The sequence below is a fragment of the Elgaria multicarinata genome, chromosome 3 (genome assembly GCF_023053635.1).
Source record: "Elgaria multicarinata webbii isolate HBS135686 ecotype San Diego chromosome 3, rElgMul1.1.pri, whole genome shotgun sequence".
Taxonomy (NCBI): Eukaryota; Metazoa; Chordata; class Lepidosauria; order Squamata; family Anguidae; genus Elgaria; species Elgaria multicarinata.
In genome coordinates, this window is record NC_086173.1 from 169,929,988 (window position 1) to 169,952,771 (window position 22,784).

Sequence of the window (22,784 nt, forward strand, 5' to 3'; positions counted from 1 at the left end):
CTAAGTGCTTCAGCTATGCTACGGTAAACAAATGCAATAAATTAACACTGAAAATAAACAATGAAAATGGGAATAGTTAAGAATGTTAACTTACCTTCTCACCTTCCCACCTTCTTTACCTTCCTCACAGGGAGCAAAACAACCTGCAGGGGAAGTGAACTGATCGTGGGGGGTCCTTCAGGGCCTCGTTCACTTGGCGGTGGAGCGGAAGCGGTTTCTGCACAGCCTGGGCAGGTAGGGGAGTCCTGGGGGCCTCTGTCTCCAGCATATCTCTTTGGTCCTGGAAGAACCTGCCCCTTTAGCCTTTGCTCTTCTCCAAGTTGGCTGCTTGGAAGGCCTTGAAGGTCACTCACAGTGCTTTGGCATTCAGAAAGAGGACCTCACCATCCTTGTCTTCATGGATTGCTACATAACGCTTAAAGAGAACATCATTTCTTCTGCTGCTTTCAGGGTCTGGTGACCTTTGAGGAGGTGGCCGTGCATTTCTTGGAGGAGGAGTGGGCTCTGCTGGATCCAGGCCAGAGGACTCTGCACAAAGAAGTCATGGAGGAGAATCGTGGGATCCTGGCCTCTCTGGGTAAGGAATGGGATTCCTCTGGGTTAGGCCATCTCTGTCTTCTTGCCAGATCCTGGAGGATGGAATTTCAGCTCTTCTTTCTTTGTGTCAGTGCAGAATACAACTGTCATTGACTCCGAAGACCTGATGAAACATTGAGAAAAGCCCATTGATGGACTTGCTCTGTGGCAGAGATGGCTGCCAACCAATCTTACTTTGCTGCTATAATTGCATCTGCATAATATTGAAGATGTTACAGATATTATCTTCATGGTCTCCATGGAGGAGAGGAGAGTTAAGCCTTTTCAGAAGACAGCTCTGGACAGCTTGCTTTTCATTTTAAGATATAACTAGACATTGAAAATAACCATTAGGGTTCAATTCCCACTTTCTAGTTCCCTGTTAAATGATCAGCTAGGAAAAAATGGCAGATTTTAAGTGTATTTTATTTTGACAGTATTTTATGTTGTTCATTTATTCTCTCAACTACTTTATATAAATGAAAGCATTGTATGGCAGTCTAGTTCTCAGTTCTATTGATCATTGGGATATTTAATATGTTTAGAAGGATCTGCCTTACCAACGATTTTTTTCTTTATCCTGTGAATCAAATCAGCAACCATTTGTTTTTTTCCAAGATTTCAAGATGATTTCTGTGTTTATACTTGCAGGTGATCACAGGGAGAGCAAGAAAAATGGCCAACACCAGAGAAGTAAAACTGAAACTGAAGAGAAGAGGGAAAACAAATCTATTTCTTTTGAAGGATCAGACGTCTGTGAAACTCCAATACTAGAAGTACCAAGTAAAAAGAACATTCGCAAAGGGAAGAAACAGAGTAAAACTCAGAAGATTCATTCTAACAAATATCAAAAGTTTCAATGCTTAGTGTGTGAAAAACAATTCACTTTCAACTCACAACTTAACTTGCATCAAAGAATTCACACTGGGGAGAAGCCCTATAAATGTTTAGAGTGCGGGAAGACCTTTGCTCACGTCACAAAGCTTAAGCTGCATCAAAGAATTCACACTGGGGAGAAGCCCTATAAATGCTTTGAGTGTGGGAAGACCTTTGCTCTGAGCAAACACCTTAAGCAGCATCAAGGAATTCACACTGGGGAGAAGCCCTATAAATGCTTAGAATGCGGGAAGAGCTTTGCTCACAGCAGAAGCCGTAAACTGCATCAAAGAATTCACACTGGGGAGAAGCCCTATAAATGCTTTGAGTGTGGGAAGACATTTGCTCGGTGCTCACACCTTAAGCAGCATCAACAAATTCACACTGGGGAGAAGCCCTATAAATGTTTAGAGTGCGGGAAGACCTTTGCTCACGTCACACAGCTTAAGCTGCATCAAAGAATTCACACTGGGGAGAAGCCCTATAAATGCTTAGAGTGCGGGAAGACCTTTGCTCGGAGCTCACGCCTTAAGCAGCATCAACGAATTCACACTGGGGAGAAGCCCTATAAATGCTTAGAATGCGGGAAGACCTTTGCTCACAGCACACAGCTTAAGCTGCATCAAAGAATTCACACTGGGGAGAAGCCCTATAAATGCTTAGAATGTGGGAAGACCTTTGCTGTGAGCTCACGCCTTAAGCTCCATCAACGAATTCACACTGGGGAGAAGTCCTATAAATGCTTAGAATGCGGGAAGACCTTTGCTGTGAGCTCACGCCTTAAGCTGCATCAACGAATTCACACTGGGGAGAAGTCCTATAAATGCTTAGAATGCGGGAAAACCTTTGCTGTCAGCTCACGCCTTAAGCTGCATCAACGAATTCACACTGGGGAGAAGCCCTATAAATGCTTAGAATGCGGGAAGAGCTTTGCTCAAACCACGAGCTTTAAACGGCATCAAAGAATTCACACTGGGGAGAAGCCCTATAAATGCTTAGAATGCGGGAAGAGCTTTGCTCGCAGCAGAAGCCTTAAGCTGCATCAAAGAATTCACACTGGGGAGAAGCCTTATAAATGCTTAGAATGCAGGAAGAGCTTTGTTCACAGTACAAACCTTAAGCTGCATCAAAGAATTCACACTGGGGAGAAGCCCTATAAATGCTTAGAATGCGGGAAGGGCTTTGCTCAGAGCACACAGCTTAAGCTGCATCAAGGAATTCATACTGGGGAGAAGCCCTATAAATGCTTAGAATGCAGGAAGAGCTTTGTTCTGAGCACACAACTTAAGCTGCATCAAAGATTTCACACTGGGGAGAAGCCCTATAAATGCTTAGAGTGCGGGAAGATCTTTGCTCTGAGCTCACGCCTTAAGCAGCATCAACGAATTCACACTGGGGAGAAGCCCTATAAATGCTTAGAATGCGGGAAGACCTTTGCTCACAGCACACAGCTTAAGCTACATCAAAGAATTCACACTGGGGAGAAGCCCTATAAATGCTTAGAATGCGGGAAGGCCTTTGCTGTGTGCTCACGCCTTAAGCTGCATCAACGAATTCACACTGGGGAGAAGCCCTATAAATGCTTAGAATGCGGGAAGACCTTTGCTGTGAGCTCACGCCTTAAGCTGCATCAACGAATTCACACTGGGGAGAAGCCCTATAAATGCTTAGAATGCGGGAAAACCTTTGCTGTCAGCTCACGCCTTAAGCTGCATCAACGAATTCACACTGGGGAGAAGCCCTATAAATGCTTAGAATGCGGGAAGAGCTTTGCTCAAACCGCGAGCTTTAAACGGCATCAAGGAATTCATACTGGGGAGAAGCCTTATAAATGCTTAGAATGCGGGAAGAGCTTTGCTTACAGTACAAGCCTTATGCTGCATCAAAGATTTCACACTGGGGAGAAGCCCTAAAAATGCTTGGAATGCGGGAAGAGCTTTGCTCAGAGCACACAGCTTAAGCGGCATCAACGAATTCACACTGGGGAGAAGCCCTATAAATGCTTAGAATGCGGGAAGAGCTTTGTTCTGAGCTCAGACCTTAAGCTGCATCAAAGAATTCACACTGGGGAGAAGCCCTATAAATGCTTAGAATGCGGGAAGAGCTTAGCTCACAGCACAAGACTTAAGCTGCATCAAGGAATTCACACCGGGGAGAAGCCCTATAAATGCTTTGAGTGTGGGAATACCTTTGCTCAGAGCACACAGCTTAAGCAGCATCAAGGAATTCACACTGGGGTGAAGCCCGATAAATGCTTAGAATGTGGGAAGAGCTTCACTCAGAGCGGCAGCCTTAAGGAGCATCAAAGAATTCACACTGGGGAGAAGCCCTATAAATGCTTAGAATGCGGGAAGAGCTTTGCTCACAGCACAAGCCTTAAGCTGCATCAAGGAATTCACACTGGGGAAAAGCCCTATAAATGCTTTGAGTGTGGGAATACCTTTGCTCAGAGCACACAGCTTAAGCAGCATCAAGGAATTCACACCGGGGTGAAGCCCTAAAAATGCTTAGAATGTGGCAAGAGCTTCACTCAGAGCGGCAGCCTTGAGCATCAAAGAATTCACACTGGGGAGAAGCGCTATAAATGCTTAGAAAGCGGGAAGAGCTTTGTTCAGAGCACACAGCTTAAGCAGCATCAAGGAATTCACACCCGTGAGAAGCCCTATAAATGCTTTGACTGCGGGAAGACCTTTGTTCGGAGCACATACCTTAATCTACATCAAAGAATTCACACTGGGGTGAAGCCCTATAAATGCTTAGAGTGTGGAAAGAGCTTTTCTTGCTTCAATTACCTTAAGAGGCATCAAAGAATTCACACTGGGGAGAAGCCCTATAAATGCGTAGAGTGTGGAAAGAGTTTTGTTTGCCTCAGAAACCTTAAGAGGCATTAAAGAATTCACACTGGGGAGAAGCCCAATAAATGCTTAGTGTAGCATTTTTAGCATCATAGAATGTTAGAGTTGAAAGGGGCCTATAAGGCCATCGAGTCCAACCCCCCTGCTCAATGCAGGAATCCACCCAAAAACTTACCTGACAGATGATTGTCCAGCTGCCTCTTGAAGGCCTCTAGTGTGGAAGAGCCCACAACCTCACCAGGCAACTGATTCCATTGTCGTACTGCTCTAACAGTCAGGAAGTTTTTCTTGATATCTTGGGGCACTTTGTCAAAAGCTTTGCTGAAGTCAAGATATATGACATCCACAGCATTTCCACAGTCCACAAGGGAGGTTACCCAATCAAAAAAAATTATTCCCTCCATCTTCCATCAAGGGATTTCTATGGTGGGGTTGGTTGGTCTCATAACAGCATGCCAAGTCCAGGGATTCCCCACCCACCCTTCTCATATTGCTACTTCTAATTGTTTCTGCCAATGTTGTGGTGGGCTTTCAGTGATCCAAACTGGCAATGTTTGAAATAGAAATAAATGCTTTTGGCACCAACATCATTTGAATGGCTACTAAACACTCCTTAAAGCCTAACTGTTGCTTCTTCCACTTCCTAGGGGTTTTTGAGTAGCACCCCTTGCTTGCTGATGAAAATGTGAATTTAAGCATCTTTCTACGTTCTTCTCGGTGGCTGCTCCAGTGCTTTGGAACTCTCTTCCTGGGGAAGCCAGACTGGCTCCCTCCTTGATGGGCTTTCAGAAGCAGGCTAAAACTGGTTTGTTCCAGCAGGCCTTTGGAGAGTAATTTGGTCCTCCATCTTTGTTAATGGCTGATAATTTTGTGGTGTATTTTAAACGTGTTTTAACATTTCTTTTCTTATGTTTTACAATGTATGTTTTAAACTTTGTAAGACCGCCTTGAGGCCCAGTATTGGGCAAAAGGTGGAATACTACTACTACTACTACTAATAATAATAATAATGGGCTTCTCCCTGTTAATCTGGTGCTAAAAGGGTTAAATTATGTTGCAGGAAGAACCTACTACTTCAAGTGAAATATTATCTGATCTGGAATGGGGTGGCTTGAGTGAGGGTTTTAATTAATTTATTTATTTATTACATTTTTATACCGCCCAATAGCCGAAGCTCTCTGGGCGGTTCACAAAAATTAAAACCATCATAAAACAACCATCAGGTTAAAAACACAAATACAAAATACAATATAAAAAGCACAACCAGGATAAAACCACGCAGCAGAATTGATATAAGGTTGAAATACAGAGTTAAAACAGTATAATTTAAATTTAAGGTAAAATTAAGTGTTAAAATACTGAGTGAATAAAAAGGTCTTCAGCTGGCGACGAAAGGAGTACAGTGTAGGCGCCAGGCGGACCTCTCTGGGGAGCTCATTCCACAACCGGGGTGCCACAGCGGAGAAAGCCCTCCTCCTAGTAGCCACCTGCCTCACTTCCTTTGGCAGGGGCTCACGGAGAAGGGCCCCTGTAGATGATCTTAAGGTCTGGGTAGGTACATATGGGAGGAGGCGGTCCTTCAAATAACCTGGCCCCAAATCGTTTAGGGCTTTAAATGTCAATACCAGCACTTTGAATCGGGCCCGGACCTGGACTGGCAGCCAATGAAGTTGTAAAAGGACTGGCGTAATGTGATCTTGCCAGCCAGTCCCTGTTAGTAAACGGGCTGCCCTGTTTTGTACCAGCTGAAGCTTCCGGACCGTTTTCAAAGGCAGCCCCACGTATAACGCATTGCAGTAATCCAAACGAGAGGTTATCAGAGCATGAATAACTGTAGCTAGGCTATCACTGTCCAGATAAGGGCGCAGTTGGTATATCAGCCTAAGCTGATAAAAGGTGCTCTTTGCCACTGAGTTCACCTGTGCCTCAAGTGACAGTTCTGGATCCAAGAGCACCCCCAAACTACGGACCCGATCCTTTAGGGAGAGTGCAACCCCGTCCAGGGCAGGGCAAACATCACCTCGCCGGACAAATGAACCACCCGCTAACAGTACCTCCGTCTTGTCTGGATTGAGTCTCAGTTTGTTAGCCCTCATCCAGTCCATTACCGTGCCCAGGCACTGGTTCAGAACAGTCACTGCCTCACCTGGGTTTGATGAAAAGGAAAGGTAGAGCTGGGTATCATCTGCATATTGATGACACCTCAGTCCACATCTCCAGATAACCTCCCCCAGCGGCTTCATGTATATGTTAAACAGCATAGGGGATAAAATAGAGCCCTGCGGAACCCCATGGCTTAGGAGCCATGGCACAGAGCAATAATCCCACAGCACCACCTTCTGGAATCGGCCATCCAAGTAGGAGCGGAACCACTGCAACGCAGTACCTCCAACTCCCAGCTCAGACAACCTATCCAGAAGGATACCATGGTTGATGGTATCGAAGGCTGCTAAGAGGTCCAGGAGAACCAACAGGGTCGCACTCCCCCTGTCTCTCTCCCGACAGAGGTCATCCCACAGGGTGACCAAGGCAGTTTCCGTTCCAAAACCAGGCCTGAATTCAAGAGTGCCTGGAGTTGTCCTGCAACCACCCGCTCAAGCACCTTGCCCAGGAAAGGGATATTAGCCACCGGCCTGTAGTTGTTAACATCCTCCGGGTCCAGGTTAGGCTTCTTCAGGAGTGGTCTAATTACCGCCTCTTTTAAAGAGGCCGGCACCACTCCCTCTCTCAAGGAGGTATTTACAACTTCCTGGACCCAGCCGGCGATCCCCTCCTTATTTGATGTAATGAGCCACAAGGGTCAAGGGTCAAGCACACAGGTGGTCGACCGGACTTGGCCAAGCACCTTGTCCACATCCTCGGGCCTCAATAACTGAAACTCATCCAATAAAACTGAGCCGGACGGTGCTCTGAACGCCTCTACTAGTGGTGCTGCATTAAGTGTGGTGTCCAATTCATGACGGATCTGAGCGACTTTATCTTCAAAGTGCCGTGCAAACTCGTCACAGCGTGCTACCGAGGGTTCAACTATCTCACACCCTGGCCCAGAGTGTAACAGGCCACGAACCACTCGGAAAAGCTCCGCCGGATGACACTGAGAAGACGCAATGCTGGTGGAAAAGAACTGCCTCTTTGCCACCCTCACCGCCACAGAGTAGGCTCGATAGTGAGCTCTAGCCCGTGTTCGATCAGACCCAGCACGAGTTTTCCTCCACCTGCGTTCTAGCCATCTCCCCTCTTGCTTCATTGCCCTCAGCTCAGGTGTATACCAAGGAGCTGACCGGGCTCTGCTCAGAGGGAGAGGACGCTTGGGCGCGATCGTGTCAACCACCCGAGTCATCTCTGCATTCCACAGAGCGACCTGGGCTTCGACAGGAGCACCGGCCATACCAGCAGGAAAATCCCCCAGAGCCCTCTGGAATCCATCGGAGTCCATTAGCCTCCGGGGGCGGACCATTTTAATAGGCCCCCCACCCTTGCAGAGGGGAAAGGCCGCCGAGAGTCTAAACCTCAGTAGGAAGTGATCCGACCATGACAAGGGGGTAGATGTTAGTTCCCCCACTTCCAGATCACCATCCTCCTGCCCAGTCGAAAAAACCAGATCAAGCGTGTGTCCCTTTGCATGTGTTGGGCCGATGACATGTTGAGACAGCCCCATGGTTGTCATGGCAGCCATGAAGTCCTGAGCCGCTCCGGATACAGCAGCCTCGGCATGGAAGTTGAGATCCCCCAGAACCAACATCCTGGGGGTCCTCAACACCAGGTCCGAGACAACCTCCGTCAGCTCAGGCAGGGAGACTGTTGGGCAGCGGGGTGGACGGTACACCAGCAGAATCCCTAATCTGTCTCGAGTACCCAACACACAGTACAAACACTCAAGATCAGCACTCGACTGAACAGGAAGCCTAGAGAGGGAGATTGTATTCCTGTAGACCACGGCAACCCCCCCCTCCCCGGCCCTCGAGTCTGTGCTGGTGCTGCACCGAGTACCCAGGAGGGCAGAGCTGGGTGAGAGCAACCCCCCCCAGTTCACCCCCCCAGGTCTCAGTGATGCATACCAGGTCAGCCCACTCCTCCACAATCAAATCATGGATGAGGGAGATTTTATTCTGGACTGACCTGGCGTTCAGCAGCAGCACCACCAGACCCGGGAGCAAGCTGATAAGGCCGCCAGGAACTATCCGGTTGGGGTAGGAACCAGAAGAGGGAATAGCTGTCAGGAATCTATCCCCTCTTCTCCTCATCTGGCCTGTTCCTCCCCTAGCACCATACCTCCCCTTACCCATGACCACAGTTATGTGGGCATCCCCGTATCCCCCAGAGCTCCCCAGGCACATATTAAAAAGTAATTAAAATGTTTTTTACAAAATTGCTGCTGGTTGGCTGGAGATCTTCTGCAGGTACATGCAATATGATAGCGCCTCTGTGCGACGCAAAGTGCGCACTCTGCCCGTCGCCGAGGCGCTGCCTCTGGCAGGCTGTAGATCTACCTGGAAAGAAGGGTGGAGCACTTGGTCAGCTGACGCCCAACAGGTGAGGGGAGAGACTGCAGAGGCAAGCCCCAGCAGTCTCTGTTCTTCTTTCCCCCCCACCAGCCAAACACACCCCCTGGCGATTCACAAGAAGACCCCCTAAAAAGACCCCAGACTCATATCTGAAATAGCCCCAGAAGTATATTCCAGACCACTGAGCCATGGACATGAAGACCTTGATGTTTAATTCTATGCTCATCAATGTTATATCATTAACTAAGACTCTTGCTAAGTTGTGCAGGACTGTCTTTGAAGAAAGGGGGTGGGACATCCGTTTACATGCGGCTTCTTAGAGTACGCTCAAGGCCAAAGTGCTGGCAGAAAGCTGAGCATGCTCCGACAGCCACTAGGAGGGGAAATTGTTTTGCAATCTTGTGGTGTAGCACCTGCTGATAAGAAATGTCCTAACTCCAAGTTGGGCGTGGGAAGTGACAATACTGAGCAACCGGGCACCTGGGATATGACATGAGCTCAAAGAAAAGGTCTCCTACACCAATCCAGATAAGTCATCCAGATGGCAGCCATGTTTTCTAGGACCCCACGAGTATAACACGTGAGATATTGGGGAAGCGGAGACACCTAACTTCTGATTGGTGAATGGGTGGTCTAATCATGTATTCATGCCAATTGTGATTGGGAGATGGTGGTCTCATCACTCATTGACCCCCAACTTTGAGCCAGAACAAGTGTATAAAAGTACAGGTAGCAGATCTGTAAGACGTCCTGGAGCTTTTCTCCAGTGGGAATTTTTGATGAAAGCGCTTTCCACTTACAAAGCATTCATGGCGCATCTCACCTGAATGGATCGTTTGAGGCAAGGTACAGTCTGTGATTGAACCGCTTTCCATACTCTGAGCATGTTTATGGCTTCTCCCCTGTGTGAATTCTTTGATGCGAATTAAGTTGCCAGCTCCAACGGAAGCTTCAGTTCAATCTGTAAACACCTTGAAAACAATGCAGTGATTACTAGAAGCTAAGATTAGTGGATAACTTTTTTGTTTTTCAAGCTGACTATTTGAAACTTGCTGTGCTTAGAGAGTCTTGGGTGGGGGTCATTTTGAGCCTATTTTCAGCACTTTGCGTGCTGTGGTTTGCTTGCTATATTTTTTTTAAAAAAATAGGGTAAAAAAAGCAGGAGAGGTACCTTTTTGAAGTGCTGAGAGGCAGATTCAACTCCCAGTCATGATCACCTGATGAAGCATCCTCCAATCCCAAAGTTGGAGGGGGGGGGATAAGCAAAACGGGATACTTAGTAACTTGGGATACTGGGAAACTTTTCTTTCTTTGGCTCTGAACGGACTTCTCCCAGTGTTTTTTTAAACAGTAGCCCCACCAAATGCACCAACACAAACTGAAATCATATACTAAGCACTGCTATCCACCCTAACCTTGGTGAACAACTGAATAGATGTGGTGCAAGGGGATGCGGTCCCCTAGGGCATGTGGACGTGCCCAGTGCACACACACTGCCCTGTCCTTGGAGGGTCATCAGAGCCCTCCAAAGAGAAACCAGTAGAGAAGCTATGCCTGTCATGAGTTGAAGTGTCAGGAAGTTCTTAAAGACTGGTACTTACCTAGGGCCGGTCAAATTGGCATAATTCCCCCTCCCCCTGGGCACGTCCACTTTCCTCTTACTGGTAAAAGACAGACATAGCCTTTTCAAAAAAATTCTTCTTGTTGTTTATTCAGCAACACTGCTGCTTTCAATTCCACCCCTCCTATGTTTATTTATTTATTACATCATACACCCCATAGCCCAAGCTCTCCTGGCTTTTCCTCTTCAGTGAAGTCAGGCAGGCTTTCATTGTGGTTCAACTCCTTGTTGTTGTTGTTGTTGTTGTTAGTATTAATTGATGTAAGATAGAATGTAAGCCTATGCAGCAGGGCCTTGCTATTTACTGTTTTACTCTGTACAGCACCATGTACATTGATGGTGCTATATAAATAATAATAATAATGGTGCTATATAAATATATTTCTTTTCTTTTTCCTAAAGCTTTTAAAACTTGATTTTGTTACTGTTTTACTCTGTACAGCACCATGTACATTGATGGTGCTATATAAATAAATAAATAAATAATAATAATAAATAAAAAATAAATAATAATAATAATAATTAGTACTACTATTATTAATGTGATTATTTTGTTGTTTAATAATGGCTGTGATCACAATGCAGTCAATTAACTCTGAAGCAAGGATCACAAAGCTTTACTCTTATCCTCCTAGCCTCCTAGTTATGGGATGCAAAAGAAAAGGCATCTCTCTGTGCTGCTCCCACCTCACAGGGATGGTTTGCATTACTGGCTTTGAAACCATCTTTGGCTCACTTCCTTGTGCCCCCAGAAATGTCTGCTGCCTGGCTGCCTTCCCTCCTCCGCCTGGGTGCTGCTGTGGTGGGTTTGTGTGTGTGTTGCTTTGACTCAGGGGATATGTCCTTCCTGCACTCACTTAGACTTTTTGAAGTTCCAAATCAATTTTTCAAGTGTGGAAGAAGATCCATATTTAGGTTTATCTACTCCCCAATTCATGGCATGTTGGGATTTCCTTTGAAATGGCCCCATTGATCTGTCTGCAGCTTTAAAAATCCCTGAGATACTGGGGTGTCTGATTTTCAAAAATCCCCCCCAAATCAGGGGCGGCTTGGATTTGCTTGAGGCTTGGCATGCATATGTATACATGCATTAGGTGTCATGGTGCCTAATTTGACATTTCTAACGTGAAAATTGACAGAGTTCTAGCATGGGACTTGAATTGCGGTGAGTTAAAAGTTTAATCCCCGCCAAAAATCAGGGGATGATGGGATTTGCTTGAAACTTGCCATGTGTGTGGATCTGGACGGCATCTGTGAGGGTGCCCACTTCAATGTTTTTATCTGTCAAAATGTCAGAGTAAATCCCATGTCTGAAAATGGGTTGTCTGATTTTCAAAAATCCCCCCAAAATCAGGGGAGGCTTGGATTTGCTTGAGGCTTGGCATGCATGTGTATACATGCATCAGGTGTCATGGTGCCTAATTTGACATTTCTAACATGAAAATTGATGGAAATATCAAAAGGGGTGTGAATTGGGGTTCCGGGTGATGCTTTATAGGTTAAACCCCTGCCAAAATTCAGGGGATGATGGAATTTGCTTAAAACTTGCCATGAATGTGGATCTAGATGGCATCTGTGAGGGTGCCCACTCAAAGTTTTTATCTGTCAAAATGTCAGAGTAAATCCCATGTCTGAAAATGGGGTGTCCGATTTTCAAAAATCCCCCCGAAAATCAGGGGATGCTTGGATTTGCTTGAGGCTTGGCATGCATGTGTATACATGGATAAGCTATCATGGTGCCAAGTTTGAGGTTTCTACCATTAACAGAAAAAAAGTAATTGGCATTTTTGGATTTCAATGCAAGTCTATGGGGGGGGGGCAGGGAAAGCGGAGCTCTGACCCGGATCCGGAGCTTCACAGTGAAGCGGAGCGAACTATAGGCGGAGCGGAGCAGAGCGGACCTTATCCGGAAGTTGTGAATCTGGAAGGGAAGCAGATCGAGGAGTCCATCCACACCCCTACTAGAAGCCAACATGGATTTGACAGGAAGAAATCCTGTAAGACTAATTTGATCTCATTTTTTGATTGGGTAACCTCACTTGTGGACTGTGGGAATGCTGTGGATGTCATATATCTTGACTTCAGCAAAGCTTTCAACAACGTACCACATGACATTCTGATTAACAAACTAGCTATAAGTGGGCTAGATGGAACAACCATTAGGTGGATTCACAGTTGGCTACAGAATCGGACTCAAAGAGTACTTATTAATGCAACTTTCCCAAACTGGAGAGAGGCAACGAGTGGGGTACCACAGGGCTCAGTCCTGGGCCCCGTGCTCTTCAACATTTTTATTAATGATTTGGACGAGGAGGTGCAGGGAACGCTGATCAAATTTGCAGATGACACAAAATTGGGTGGGATAGCTAATACCCTGGAAGACAGAAGTAAACTTCAAAGTGATCTTGATAGGCTGGAGTGATGGGCTGAAAACAACAGAATGGGGATAAAAGCCAAGTTCTACATTTAGGAAATAGAAACAAAATGCACAGTTACAAGATGGGGGATACTTGGCTCAGCAGTACTACGAATGAGAAGGATCTTGGAATTGTTGTAGATCACAAGCTGAATTGAAACTTTTGCTATACTCTGTATGTTACATTCTCCCCTTCTCTTAAATATCTTTTCTGACTGTATCTTCACTCATTGCAAGCTGCTGTTGTTGTTAACAGGGTTTGCTACTGGCCGGCCGGATGGCTTTTGTCAATTTCATTTTTTTTAAAAAAAAAGCTTGTGTATAATTGTCACACTAGGGTGGGTGTTGTGGCAGTGAACTCTACTTTGCCCATTCACACTTCTCACTTATATTCATCAGCTTCTCAAGGCTTGTGTTGTGGCACCACTTTGCACATCCAGACTTTGAACTCCTGTCTACTTCCTGCACAAACATGCGACTCTGAGACCCTCTTCTTAATACCCTGTGTTTCATGCCAGCACCATGGGGCTAAGTTACAATAGATGTCTTTGGGTTGTCTGTGCAGCCTGTGTTGTGTTTTACTCTAAGTCATTGCAGACATACCAAAGCCTCCAGCCTCAAACAATCTCTCTCTCTCTGCCAAAGTCTCCTAAAGGTCAAGCCAGGCTGTGCACTTGTACCCTGTGGCTAGGGGTAGGGCAACAGCTTATGACTTGGTTGCATCCGGTGACTCTTGTTTTTTTAAAAAACTCCACCGCTAATCGCCTCTGCCTGCACCAAAACTGGACTCTGAGACACTCTTAAAAAGGCTCTGTGTGGTACAGCAGCCTCTCAGGGCTCAGCTACAGCCATCTCTGAGTTGTGTCTTCAGTTTAACTCTGTCTCTAAGAGATATGCCAGCCAGCCAAAGCTACAAATCTATCTATTTTTCTCTGGTCTGCACTTCAAATGTTCTGCATTGCATCCCAGCAGTGCAGTCAGAGCCTAGCTCACAAGTGTACAAAGTGAAGTGGAAGGGAAGTGGTAGCGAAGCAAAGCAATGATATGCCAGGTTACAAGATTTGTAGCAACAGGGCATCCGCAAAGAAGAGAGCCTCTCTCTCGACTGGCACCTTACTGTTGGTCGTGAGAGTTTTTCTCTAAAGATGACCCTTCATCACCCATGATGTGGAAATTTGAGAAAAAGGCCTCTGGCCCATTCTGTTTTGCCTTGTGGGCTGCTTTGACTGACCTCTCCTTTCCCACATTTTGATTTGTGGATGCCTTGCCTCTGCTGAGCTCCAGGTACCCGACTGCACACCAAATCTACAACAGGAAAGGTGCCCTGCTTGCCCAGAACTTCTTACCTAAAGATTGGGGATCCCCTTAATGCCAAGGGCTAAAACTGCTCAATGTGCAACACCACAAAGAGGTTTGACAACCTGAATTTGAAGGATATGGCTCCAGCAGTTTTAAAAAACAATGGATGAACACATCTGTTTCAAATTTGGTATGGCTAAAGCTCTACCTAAAGCCTATCATGGTGCCAAGCTTCGTCTCTTTATCTTTAAAAATGACAATTTTAAAAATAATAATTTTAAAACCTCAATTTTTTAAAAAATTCCTAAATAATTAATTGATGAATGGATCTGTTTCAAATTTGGTATGATTAAAGCCATTCGTAAATGCTACTATCATGCCAAGTTTCATGTCTTTATCTTTTAAATTTGTAGAGTTATAAGCATTTTTGTTAATTCCCATTAGAGCAGCTCTTTGGCTGGGGAAGATTGGAAAAATCCGGATTTCCCCTCCCCCTCCCGGATGTGTCACAAAAAACCTGGACAAATCCAGGCAAATCCAGTCATATGGTCACCCTATTCATAGGGCTTCTCCCCTGTGTGAATTCTCTCATGCTTAAGGCCTGTGCTGCCAGCAAAGCTCTTTCCGCACTCTAGGCATTTATAGGGCTTCTCGCCTGTGTGAATTCTTTGATGTCTTTTCATGTTGTTAGCAAAGCTCTTTCCACACTCTAGGCATTTATAGGGCTTCTCGCCTGTGTGAATTCCTTTATGCGTTAAGATGTGAGTTGAAAGTGAATTGCTTTTCACACTCCAAGCACTGAAATTTTTTCTCTTCTGTGTGAAATCTTTGACATTTAGTAAGGTAAATCTTCTGAGTCTTTACATACACAGAGCTTTCCCACTGTTTCTTCCCACTGTGCATATTCCTATTATTTGGTTCAAAAGGTTCTTCTAGTAAGGGAATTTCATGGACATCTGACCCTTCAAAAGAAATGGACTTTTTTCACTGCTTCTCTTCAATTTCAGTTTTCCTTCTCTAGTGTTCGCCATTTGTCTTGCTCTTCCTGGGCTCACCTGCAGAAAAAATTAAATCCTCTTGAAGTCAGAGAACAAACCAAACGGTAAAAAAATTTGGTTGGCGAGGCAGATCCTTCCAAATATATTAAATATTCACTGATGTACAACAGAATTTACAATTTGAGTGGCAGACAGCATTTTCATCGATATATAATAACTCCCACAAAGTAGCTAAATTCATATAAATAAGGCTATTGCAGATCATATGCCAATAGCATAGGTCTTGGCCACATCTGAGAGATGGGAAACCGAAACTTGGACGGACATCATGCCATTTACAAAGTCAAACCAGGATCCAAGTCTCACAGTGACTATAAGAAGATCGTCAGGTAAATATTGGAGTGGATGTGAGTGCTTTATTTACACTCTTAAGGCTTTATGTACATCACCTGGCGAGCTTAAGCTGGACTAGAGTATCCCAGGAATGTGGCCCAGGCTCTGTTGTGTTCAATGACATCCATATAACACACTAGCACAAAGAAAGAAGAGCTGCAAATTCCACCTTCCAGGACCTGTCAAGAAGGCAAAGAGGGAGCATTACCCAGAGGAATCCCATTCCTTACCCATATTGGCCAGGATCCCACGATTCTCCTCCATGACTTCCAAGTGCAGAGTCCTTTGGCCTGGATCCAGCAGAGCCCACTCTTCCTCCGAGCTCCCCTACCTGCCCTGACTGTGCAGAAACCACTTCCACTCCACCACAAAGCGAAGGAGGCCTAGAAGGATCCCCCAGGATAGGGTGACCATATGAAAAGGAGGACAGGGCTCCTGTATCTTTAACAGTTGCATAGAAAAGGGAATTTCAGCAGGTGTCATTTGCATATATGGGGAACCTGATGAAATTCCCTCTTCATCACCACAGTTAAAGCTGCCGGAGCTATGTTAGAGTGACCAGATTTAAAAGAGGGCAGCTTTAACTGTTGTGATGAAGAGGGAATTTCACCAGGTTCCCCATATATGCAAATGACACCTGCTGAAATTTCCTTTTCAATACAACTGTTAAAGATACAGGAGCCCTGTCCTCCTTTTCACAGGGTCACCCTACTTAACCTCTCTCTTTTTAGAGCATCTTTTCGTGTTTAGAGTTCTGAAGGGCACCAGGTTGGGGAACGCTGTTCTGCAGCAAGGGCAGGCAGAAGGACGGAGGGCTCCCATGCCGGAGGCTGCTTTACGCACTCAAAGGGGAAATGGATGTGGATCCCCCGAAGCCCCCAGGAGCAGATGGGGCGGCGATGATGCTGGGGGGATAAAAGCCCCCCTCCCCCCCCCCATGGAAAAGCCCCCTTCCCAGGTCCGTGTCTCTGCCAGGAGCCTCTGCGGCTCTCTAGTGCTGCCTCCAACGAAGGGTTAAAGAGGAGGAGAGGGGGCCGGGTCCTAGAGAGGCCCATGAAGAGCCCAGGCTGGATGAGGCCCCTCCCTTCCTGCCCCACACTTCCTCCCCCCCATTGCAAAGGAGCCTGGGATTCTTTCCCTGCTCCTGCGAGCCTCGTATTTCCGTCGCCTGCCGGTGAGTGCAGATTGCAAGGGGGTCCCAGGAGGGAGGGGGCAGAGGAAGGAGCCCCCCAGGGCAGGGGTGCAGGTTTGGGGCAGGGGGTGGGTGGGAAGAGAGAGGGAGCCCCGAGCCCTCTCCAGGGGACTGACCCACTTGGGGCCCCTCCAAGAATGCCCAGCCTTGCACCTCTTTCCCTCCCCATAACTAGGGGATCGCGGAAGGGGAGGCTGGAGAAGGGGGGGGGGTCTGGAAGGGACCCAAGAGGAAAGGTCCCAGGTGGGGAGGAGGAATGTCCCACCTGCGGGCAAAAGGCTGCCCTGGTGTCCTCTTTGCATTGCATTTTTGGTTTTGTTTCCTCTCCCTGATTTAAACCTAGTGAATAAGTAAAATTAACGTCACTTTGGTCACGAGGCCTTCGAAATAAAACCTGGGGTGCTTTTGGGGACGTACTAAAACAAAAACAAAGGACAATACTTGCCCATAGGGATCCATAGGACAGAATTGTCCATTGAGAAAGCATACTTGCCCATAGGGATCCACTGTAAAGCGCTTTCCCATAGGGATCCATAGGAGAGTATATCCCGAAGGAAAACCTTTCTTGCTCTTTTGGAAACATAGAACAGTATCTCACCGCAGGGTCAATACACCTGCCCATAGGGAGACATAGGACAATGCCGCGGCCTCTGCAACCTTGCAAGGAATCATTGTCATAGAAAACTCTTGGGCAAAGTGCTTTTCCACTTTAGTCACTTGTTTTAGACATTTGCTGGAGACTTTATTTTATTCCTGTAGTCTTAACCTGATAAACTATGTTGAAGTACATTGTTTCCATTATAATTTTGTTTAATTTTTCTGTCTATTTCATTCTTTGCCCTCCATGGGCTTTTTTTGCAAAGCTTTTATTGAGTGTATTTCTGCTATATATCACATCTTTTCCCCCAATGATTAGGTGGGATATAAGTGTCCAAAAAAGAAAAGGGACGGCACGGGCAAGCGGCACAGGTAGTATTCCATGACAGTGATTCTCGCACTGGGGGTCAGGATTCCCCTGTGGGTTTCATCCCACTCTCGGCTTGGTCCCGTTGTTGCAGCCTGTTCAGTACCTCTTCTTTGGACTACCGACTGCCATGGCAGCAGCCCAGCTCTCTCGGAAGACGGATGCAGCAGCAGTTCCCTGCATGCACAGGGCATCGGTACTTGTGGGAGTGCGAGTTGTTTAGAGAGCAAGGCTGGAGCATGAAAGGTGAATGTGAAGAAGGGAATTTAAATGTTAGTTAATTGTATTTTGTATTAGCATTTTTAAATTTTGTTTTGTTAAATGCATTGAAGAGGAGTTTGCCTCAAAAAGCAATATAAAAATATTTGAAATAAATAAACAGTGTAAAAGCACAGACAGGGGGAGGGAAAGGAGCTCGTCTTTCTTACATTGTTTCTGAAAAATTTCCGTATTGATTTTTAAACAGAGAAATGCATAACACCTACAATTTTCATAACTTTTACTAACAACCCCCCTTCCATAGCACAGTTTGTCTTATCTCGAGTCTGTCTTTTTAGTCCATTGCCCCTGTTGCCCTCTGTTGCCCTTGTATCACTCCATGAGCACAGTGCAGGAACCCCCTACATGCATGCCACCGTGACAGATTTTTATGGATTGCGTTGTTTGTAAATGTAGTAGTCTGGCAAGGAAACCACTTAATGTCCCAGACATGCTACATCAGTGGTTCCCAACGTGGGTGGTACCGTCCCCTTGGGGGGTGGGTGGGATTGTATAAGGGGGCATTAAGAGGCAAGGTGGCAGCAAAGGGGAGTCGGGGGGTGCTCGAGGTGGACTTTTCCGAGAAGCGCCTCTCCAGAAGGTCTTAAAACCTAGGGACATTTTTATGGGAGAAGGTAGTTTGGTCCCAAGCCATATAGGGAAGAATCCACACAGGTATTAATGCCGTTTAAGAAGAGTCCTTTTAACGGTGAATTGAAATGTTTCAAAAGCACCGAAATGCTATTGAAGAGACATACTCTGCATGGTTGTGCCCTCCAGCTGCAAAACAGAGGCACTCGCTCTCTTTTCCCTCCCTCCCTCAGTAAGCCTGAGACAGGTGCTTCCTGTTTAAAGGGGCCAATTAAGCTACAGAATGATATTGAGCTGAAGCCAAAGTTTAAGAAATCGTACAAGGAGTTTTGGTTACAGAAGGAAATTTTGATTGCTGTCTTGTGCTATGGAGAGTGGTTCAGAAGCTCCTGGTTGCATTTCCAACATCCTATTTGGTGGAATGTGGTTTTAGTGTGGTCTGCCTACTTCTCTCCAAACAAAGAAATCGACTCCAGATTACCAAACATGGTGATTTAAGGCTCAAGTTAAGTGACTTTAAACCAGACATTGGGAAACTGGTATCCCTTCATCAAGCCCGTCCATCACATTAAGACTTTACAGAATAGGGAGGTACTCTACCCTAGTTACTAAATGTGATATCTAATATTCTTGCTAAATGACTATCAGACTTTGGAAGGGTGATATCACTGGATCAAGTTCATCAATTATGTTTAATTGAATAAACTAAAAAAATGTAATTGGATTTTGAATAAATATTCAATTAATTGTTACTGTTTTGAATTTTATTGTTATTATCCTCCTTAGTGGGTCGTTGAAAACTGCTATTCCGAATAATGACTTTTATAGTGTAGGGCAGGGGGCGCTGGGCATGAGTTTGTGGAACCAAGGGGGCGGTTGGAACCACTGGGCTACATGATATGTCCTGCAAATGCAACAGAAAACCATTGCGTCACCTTGTCCATCTGCTTTCCTCTTTGTCTGTCCACTATAATAGATATGTTGACAATGGTGCTACCACAACCTCCACAGCTGAAGATATTCTTAGTAATTTTGTATGCATTTTGGTGTAGATGAGAACTCTTTTCCTTGACTTTCCTTTCTTGCAGGCACAATTCTGATGCGTGCCCACCTGTATCCCTATCCAAGACCTTGCTGTCTTACCTACAATGGTGCTGCATTCCTCCCCAGATATGGTTGTGTATGCATTTAAACCTGTGTGTATTCCACAGTCATAGGAATCCCCTTGTTATGGTATATCCTCACACAAAAACACCTTCCAGTCTTTGCAGTCTATCTTCAATGGCACCGAGCCTACCTGATAACATGCAGCGGCAATACAAAGGAGAATGTGTCCATGCTGCATTGATCGTTCTGTATTTTTCATTGAATCAACTATAAATACTTCTTTGTTTTGAAAATTATAATACCTAGTAGCCAATGTTGACCAGTACCAACAATATCAGTGTTCAAGGGTATCAGCGGAAAGTCTTCGTTAAGAGTAAGATTTGTATCCAGGAAATTGTAGAATACATATACATTGCCTAAGGCAATACTTTTATATATGTGTGTTGGGCAGAGTAAGAGTTTATCCCTTAACTGGAACTGACAAATGAAATTGCAAATAGCTTTATCAATAATTTCATCTAACCCAATTCTATTCTCTGTTTTCACATGGGCAAGTACTTTGCAATGGATCCCTATGGGCAAGCATGGTTTCCCTATGGACAATTCTGTCCTATGGATCCCTATGGGCAAGTATGGTTTCTCTATGGAGAATTCTGTCCTATCGTTTTCTATGGGCAAGTGGTTTGCATTGGATCCCTATGGGCAAGTATGGGTCTTCTATGGAGAATTCTGTCCTATGTTTCCCTAGAAGCAAACGGTTTGCATTGGATCCCTATGGGCAAGTATAGATTCTCTATGGAGAATTCTGTCCTATGGATCCCTATGGACAAGCGCTTTGCAATGGATCCCTAAGGGCAAGAATGGTTTCTCTATGGAGAATTCTGTCCGATAGTTTTGTATGGGCAAGCGGTTTACAATGGATCCCTATGGGCAAGTATGGTTTCTCTATTCAGAATTCTGTCCTATTTTTCCCTATGGACAAGCGGTTTGCAATGGATCCCTATGGGCAAGTATGGTTTCACTATGGAGAATTCTGTCCAATAGTTTTGTATGGGCAAGCGGTTTACAATGGATCCTGTGGTGGAACCCGAAACCACAGGGTTCCTGTGGTTCGCTGAGTGGTGGTCACAGCCTCTCAAGACACAATTTCTCTCTCCTTAGAAGATTTATTACAAGCAGCGCTGCAGGGTGACAGTCTGAGGAACTGCCCAACAATTTCAGGAAAGGTTAACATATTTATAGGGTCAGGTCCCCTCCGATACAATGGCAGAACTTTCTCACCAATCATAATACAGCTCTGCAATATAATAACCAATGAGAAGTAAAGCATTTAGGCATATACAGAGTTCAAGTACTTTTCTGACTAGAATACTATAATGGGTATTGCAATAGTTACAGGAAATATATCTCCATCTGTTTCCTAGTTGTGGTTAGCTTGCCTTTAAAAATACATCTTACTATCTGTTTAACTGTCTAACTGTTTTGTGACATGTGGTTTCAGCATCAGCTGAATTGTGACAGCAAGTGCAACATTAAAATAGGTTTTAATTAAGCAGGAAGCTATGAACTTCATGATGTATACAGCTAGTGTGTTATAGATCCATTTTCCTATACCTGTGGGCATTAGGTAAAAGAACCAGCTTGATTTCCTCGACAGTCTCTATGGGCAAGTATGGTTTCTCTATGGAGAATTCTGTCCTATGTTTCCCTATGGGCAAGTGGTTTTCAATGGATCCCTATGGGCAAGTATGGTTTCTCTATGGGCAAGTATGGTTTCCCTATGGGCAAGTACTGTCCTTTGTTTTAGTATGTCCCCTAAATCATTCATCTCTTAAGGCTTCCTTAGTGGCATATTTCATGTGTTTAACAAGCTGAAAAAGTATTCAGTGTTTTCTTGCTTAACTTTTAAAATAAATGTTCACACATTATTAACTTTTAATGGCATTAATTTAGCTCTGGTTACACACTCTCTCTCCCGTTGGGACAGAGTCAGAACTTCATTTTCAACCACAAACCAGGTTCCTTTGGGACGGGGGTCGCGGAGCCCCCTTTGAGACAGGTGCTTTCTCTTAAAAACAAGGGGGGTCTGTTCTTCTCAGCTACCCGCTGTCGAAGAATTCAAGCAAGTAGGTATGTGGGCTTCCCCTGAGCCCACCCTGTGCTAATATAATTGCTTTTGGACTGTTCTCTAGAAATCAAAGTATCTACGCTTCCGCAGTAACTGGAAAATATATTAAGGATGCAACCATGAGACCAAGTCTTGTGAAGGGTATTGAAACACTAGTTTCATAAGATTGTGTGCCTACTAGGATTGTTAGAAGGTGTCATGGTAGAAACAGCTAATCTTGAAATTAACAGATGGGCACAAGTTTTGTTTTTCTGTCCTTGAAAAGATTGCACTCTGCACATGCATAAAATCCTTGCTTACAACTGGCTGAGAGGCTTACCTGCTACTGTTTTAAGATTGGTGTATTGTATGGAGCGGTTCTGCCTTGTTTCTAAGGGGACTGACCCTATAAGGAGGTTAAGGCTTTCCTGAAAATAGCGGGCAGTTCCTTGGGTCCTCTGAGGGCTTCCGCCTTGCAGTGCTAAGCGCTGCTTGTAATAAACTTTCTCAAAAGAGAGAACTGTGTCTTAGAGCCTTTGCCCACCACTCAGCGATCCCACTCAAAGGAGACGCGCCTTTCCAGGATTCCTCGACACCCCCTCGAAATATCAGCTCTGAAACTTGGGCCTGTGGCCTACCTCGCCAGGTTGGTGTTTATAAGAATCAAATTATTGGGGAAGGCACATGGGCCTTGTTGCCGGGGCGGGGGCATTGTTCGGCCATCCTTCGACAGAATGATCAGTCAAGAAGCCATCCGGCTCCGTTACCAGGTTTGGCCAAGGAGGGAAGTTGGGAAACTTCTCACGGAGAACCCTGGTGTGCCTCCTTCACACTCTCCGTTTTAATTCTTACAGCGCAGTCCCTGCCTCAAAGGAGAAATTGGCAGCCAAGGAAGGAGACTGTTTCGAGTCCTGCAGGGAGCAGAAGAGAGTGAAGATGGAAGAGCAAAGCTTTGCTGGCCCTGAGGCAGGAAACATCCAGGAAGGGAGCAGTGCAGAGCCCTGGGAAGGAAGAGTGCAGGAGGAC

General features: G+C 45.5%; 1 protein-coding gene and 1 pseudogene across 1 annotated transcript in view; one reads left to right on the plus strand and one right to left on the minus strand.

The window, feature by feature from the left end:
- Positions 1-22,784, plus strand: part of LOC134396268 (uncharacterized) — an 853,762-nt gene that overhangs the window by 821,039 nt on the left and 9,939 nt on the right. Inside the window, 1 exon segment of the mRNA XM_063122688.1 lies at positions 1,431-3,910. Within this exon segment, the coding sequence (XP_062978758.1) occupies positions 1,431-3,910 (2,480 nt within the window).
- Positions 1-22,784, minus strand: part of LOC134396487 (zinc finger protein 850-like) — a 637,841-nt pseudogene that overhangs the window by 96,577 nt on the left and 518,480 nt on the right.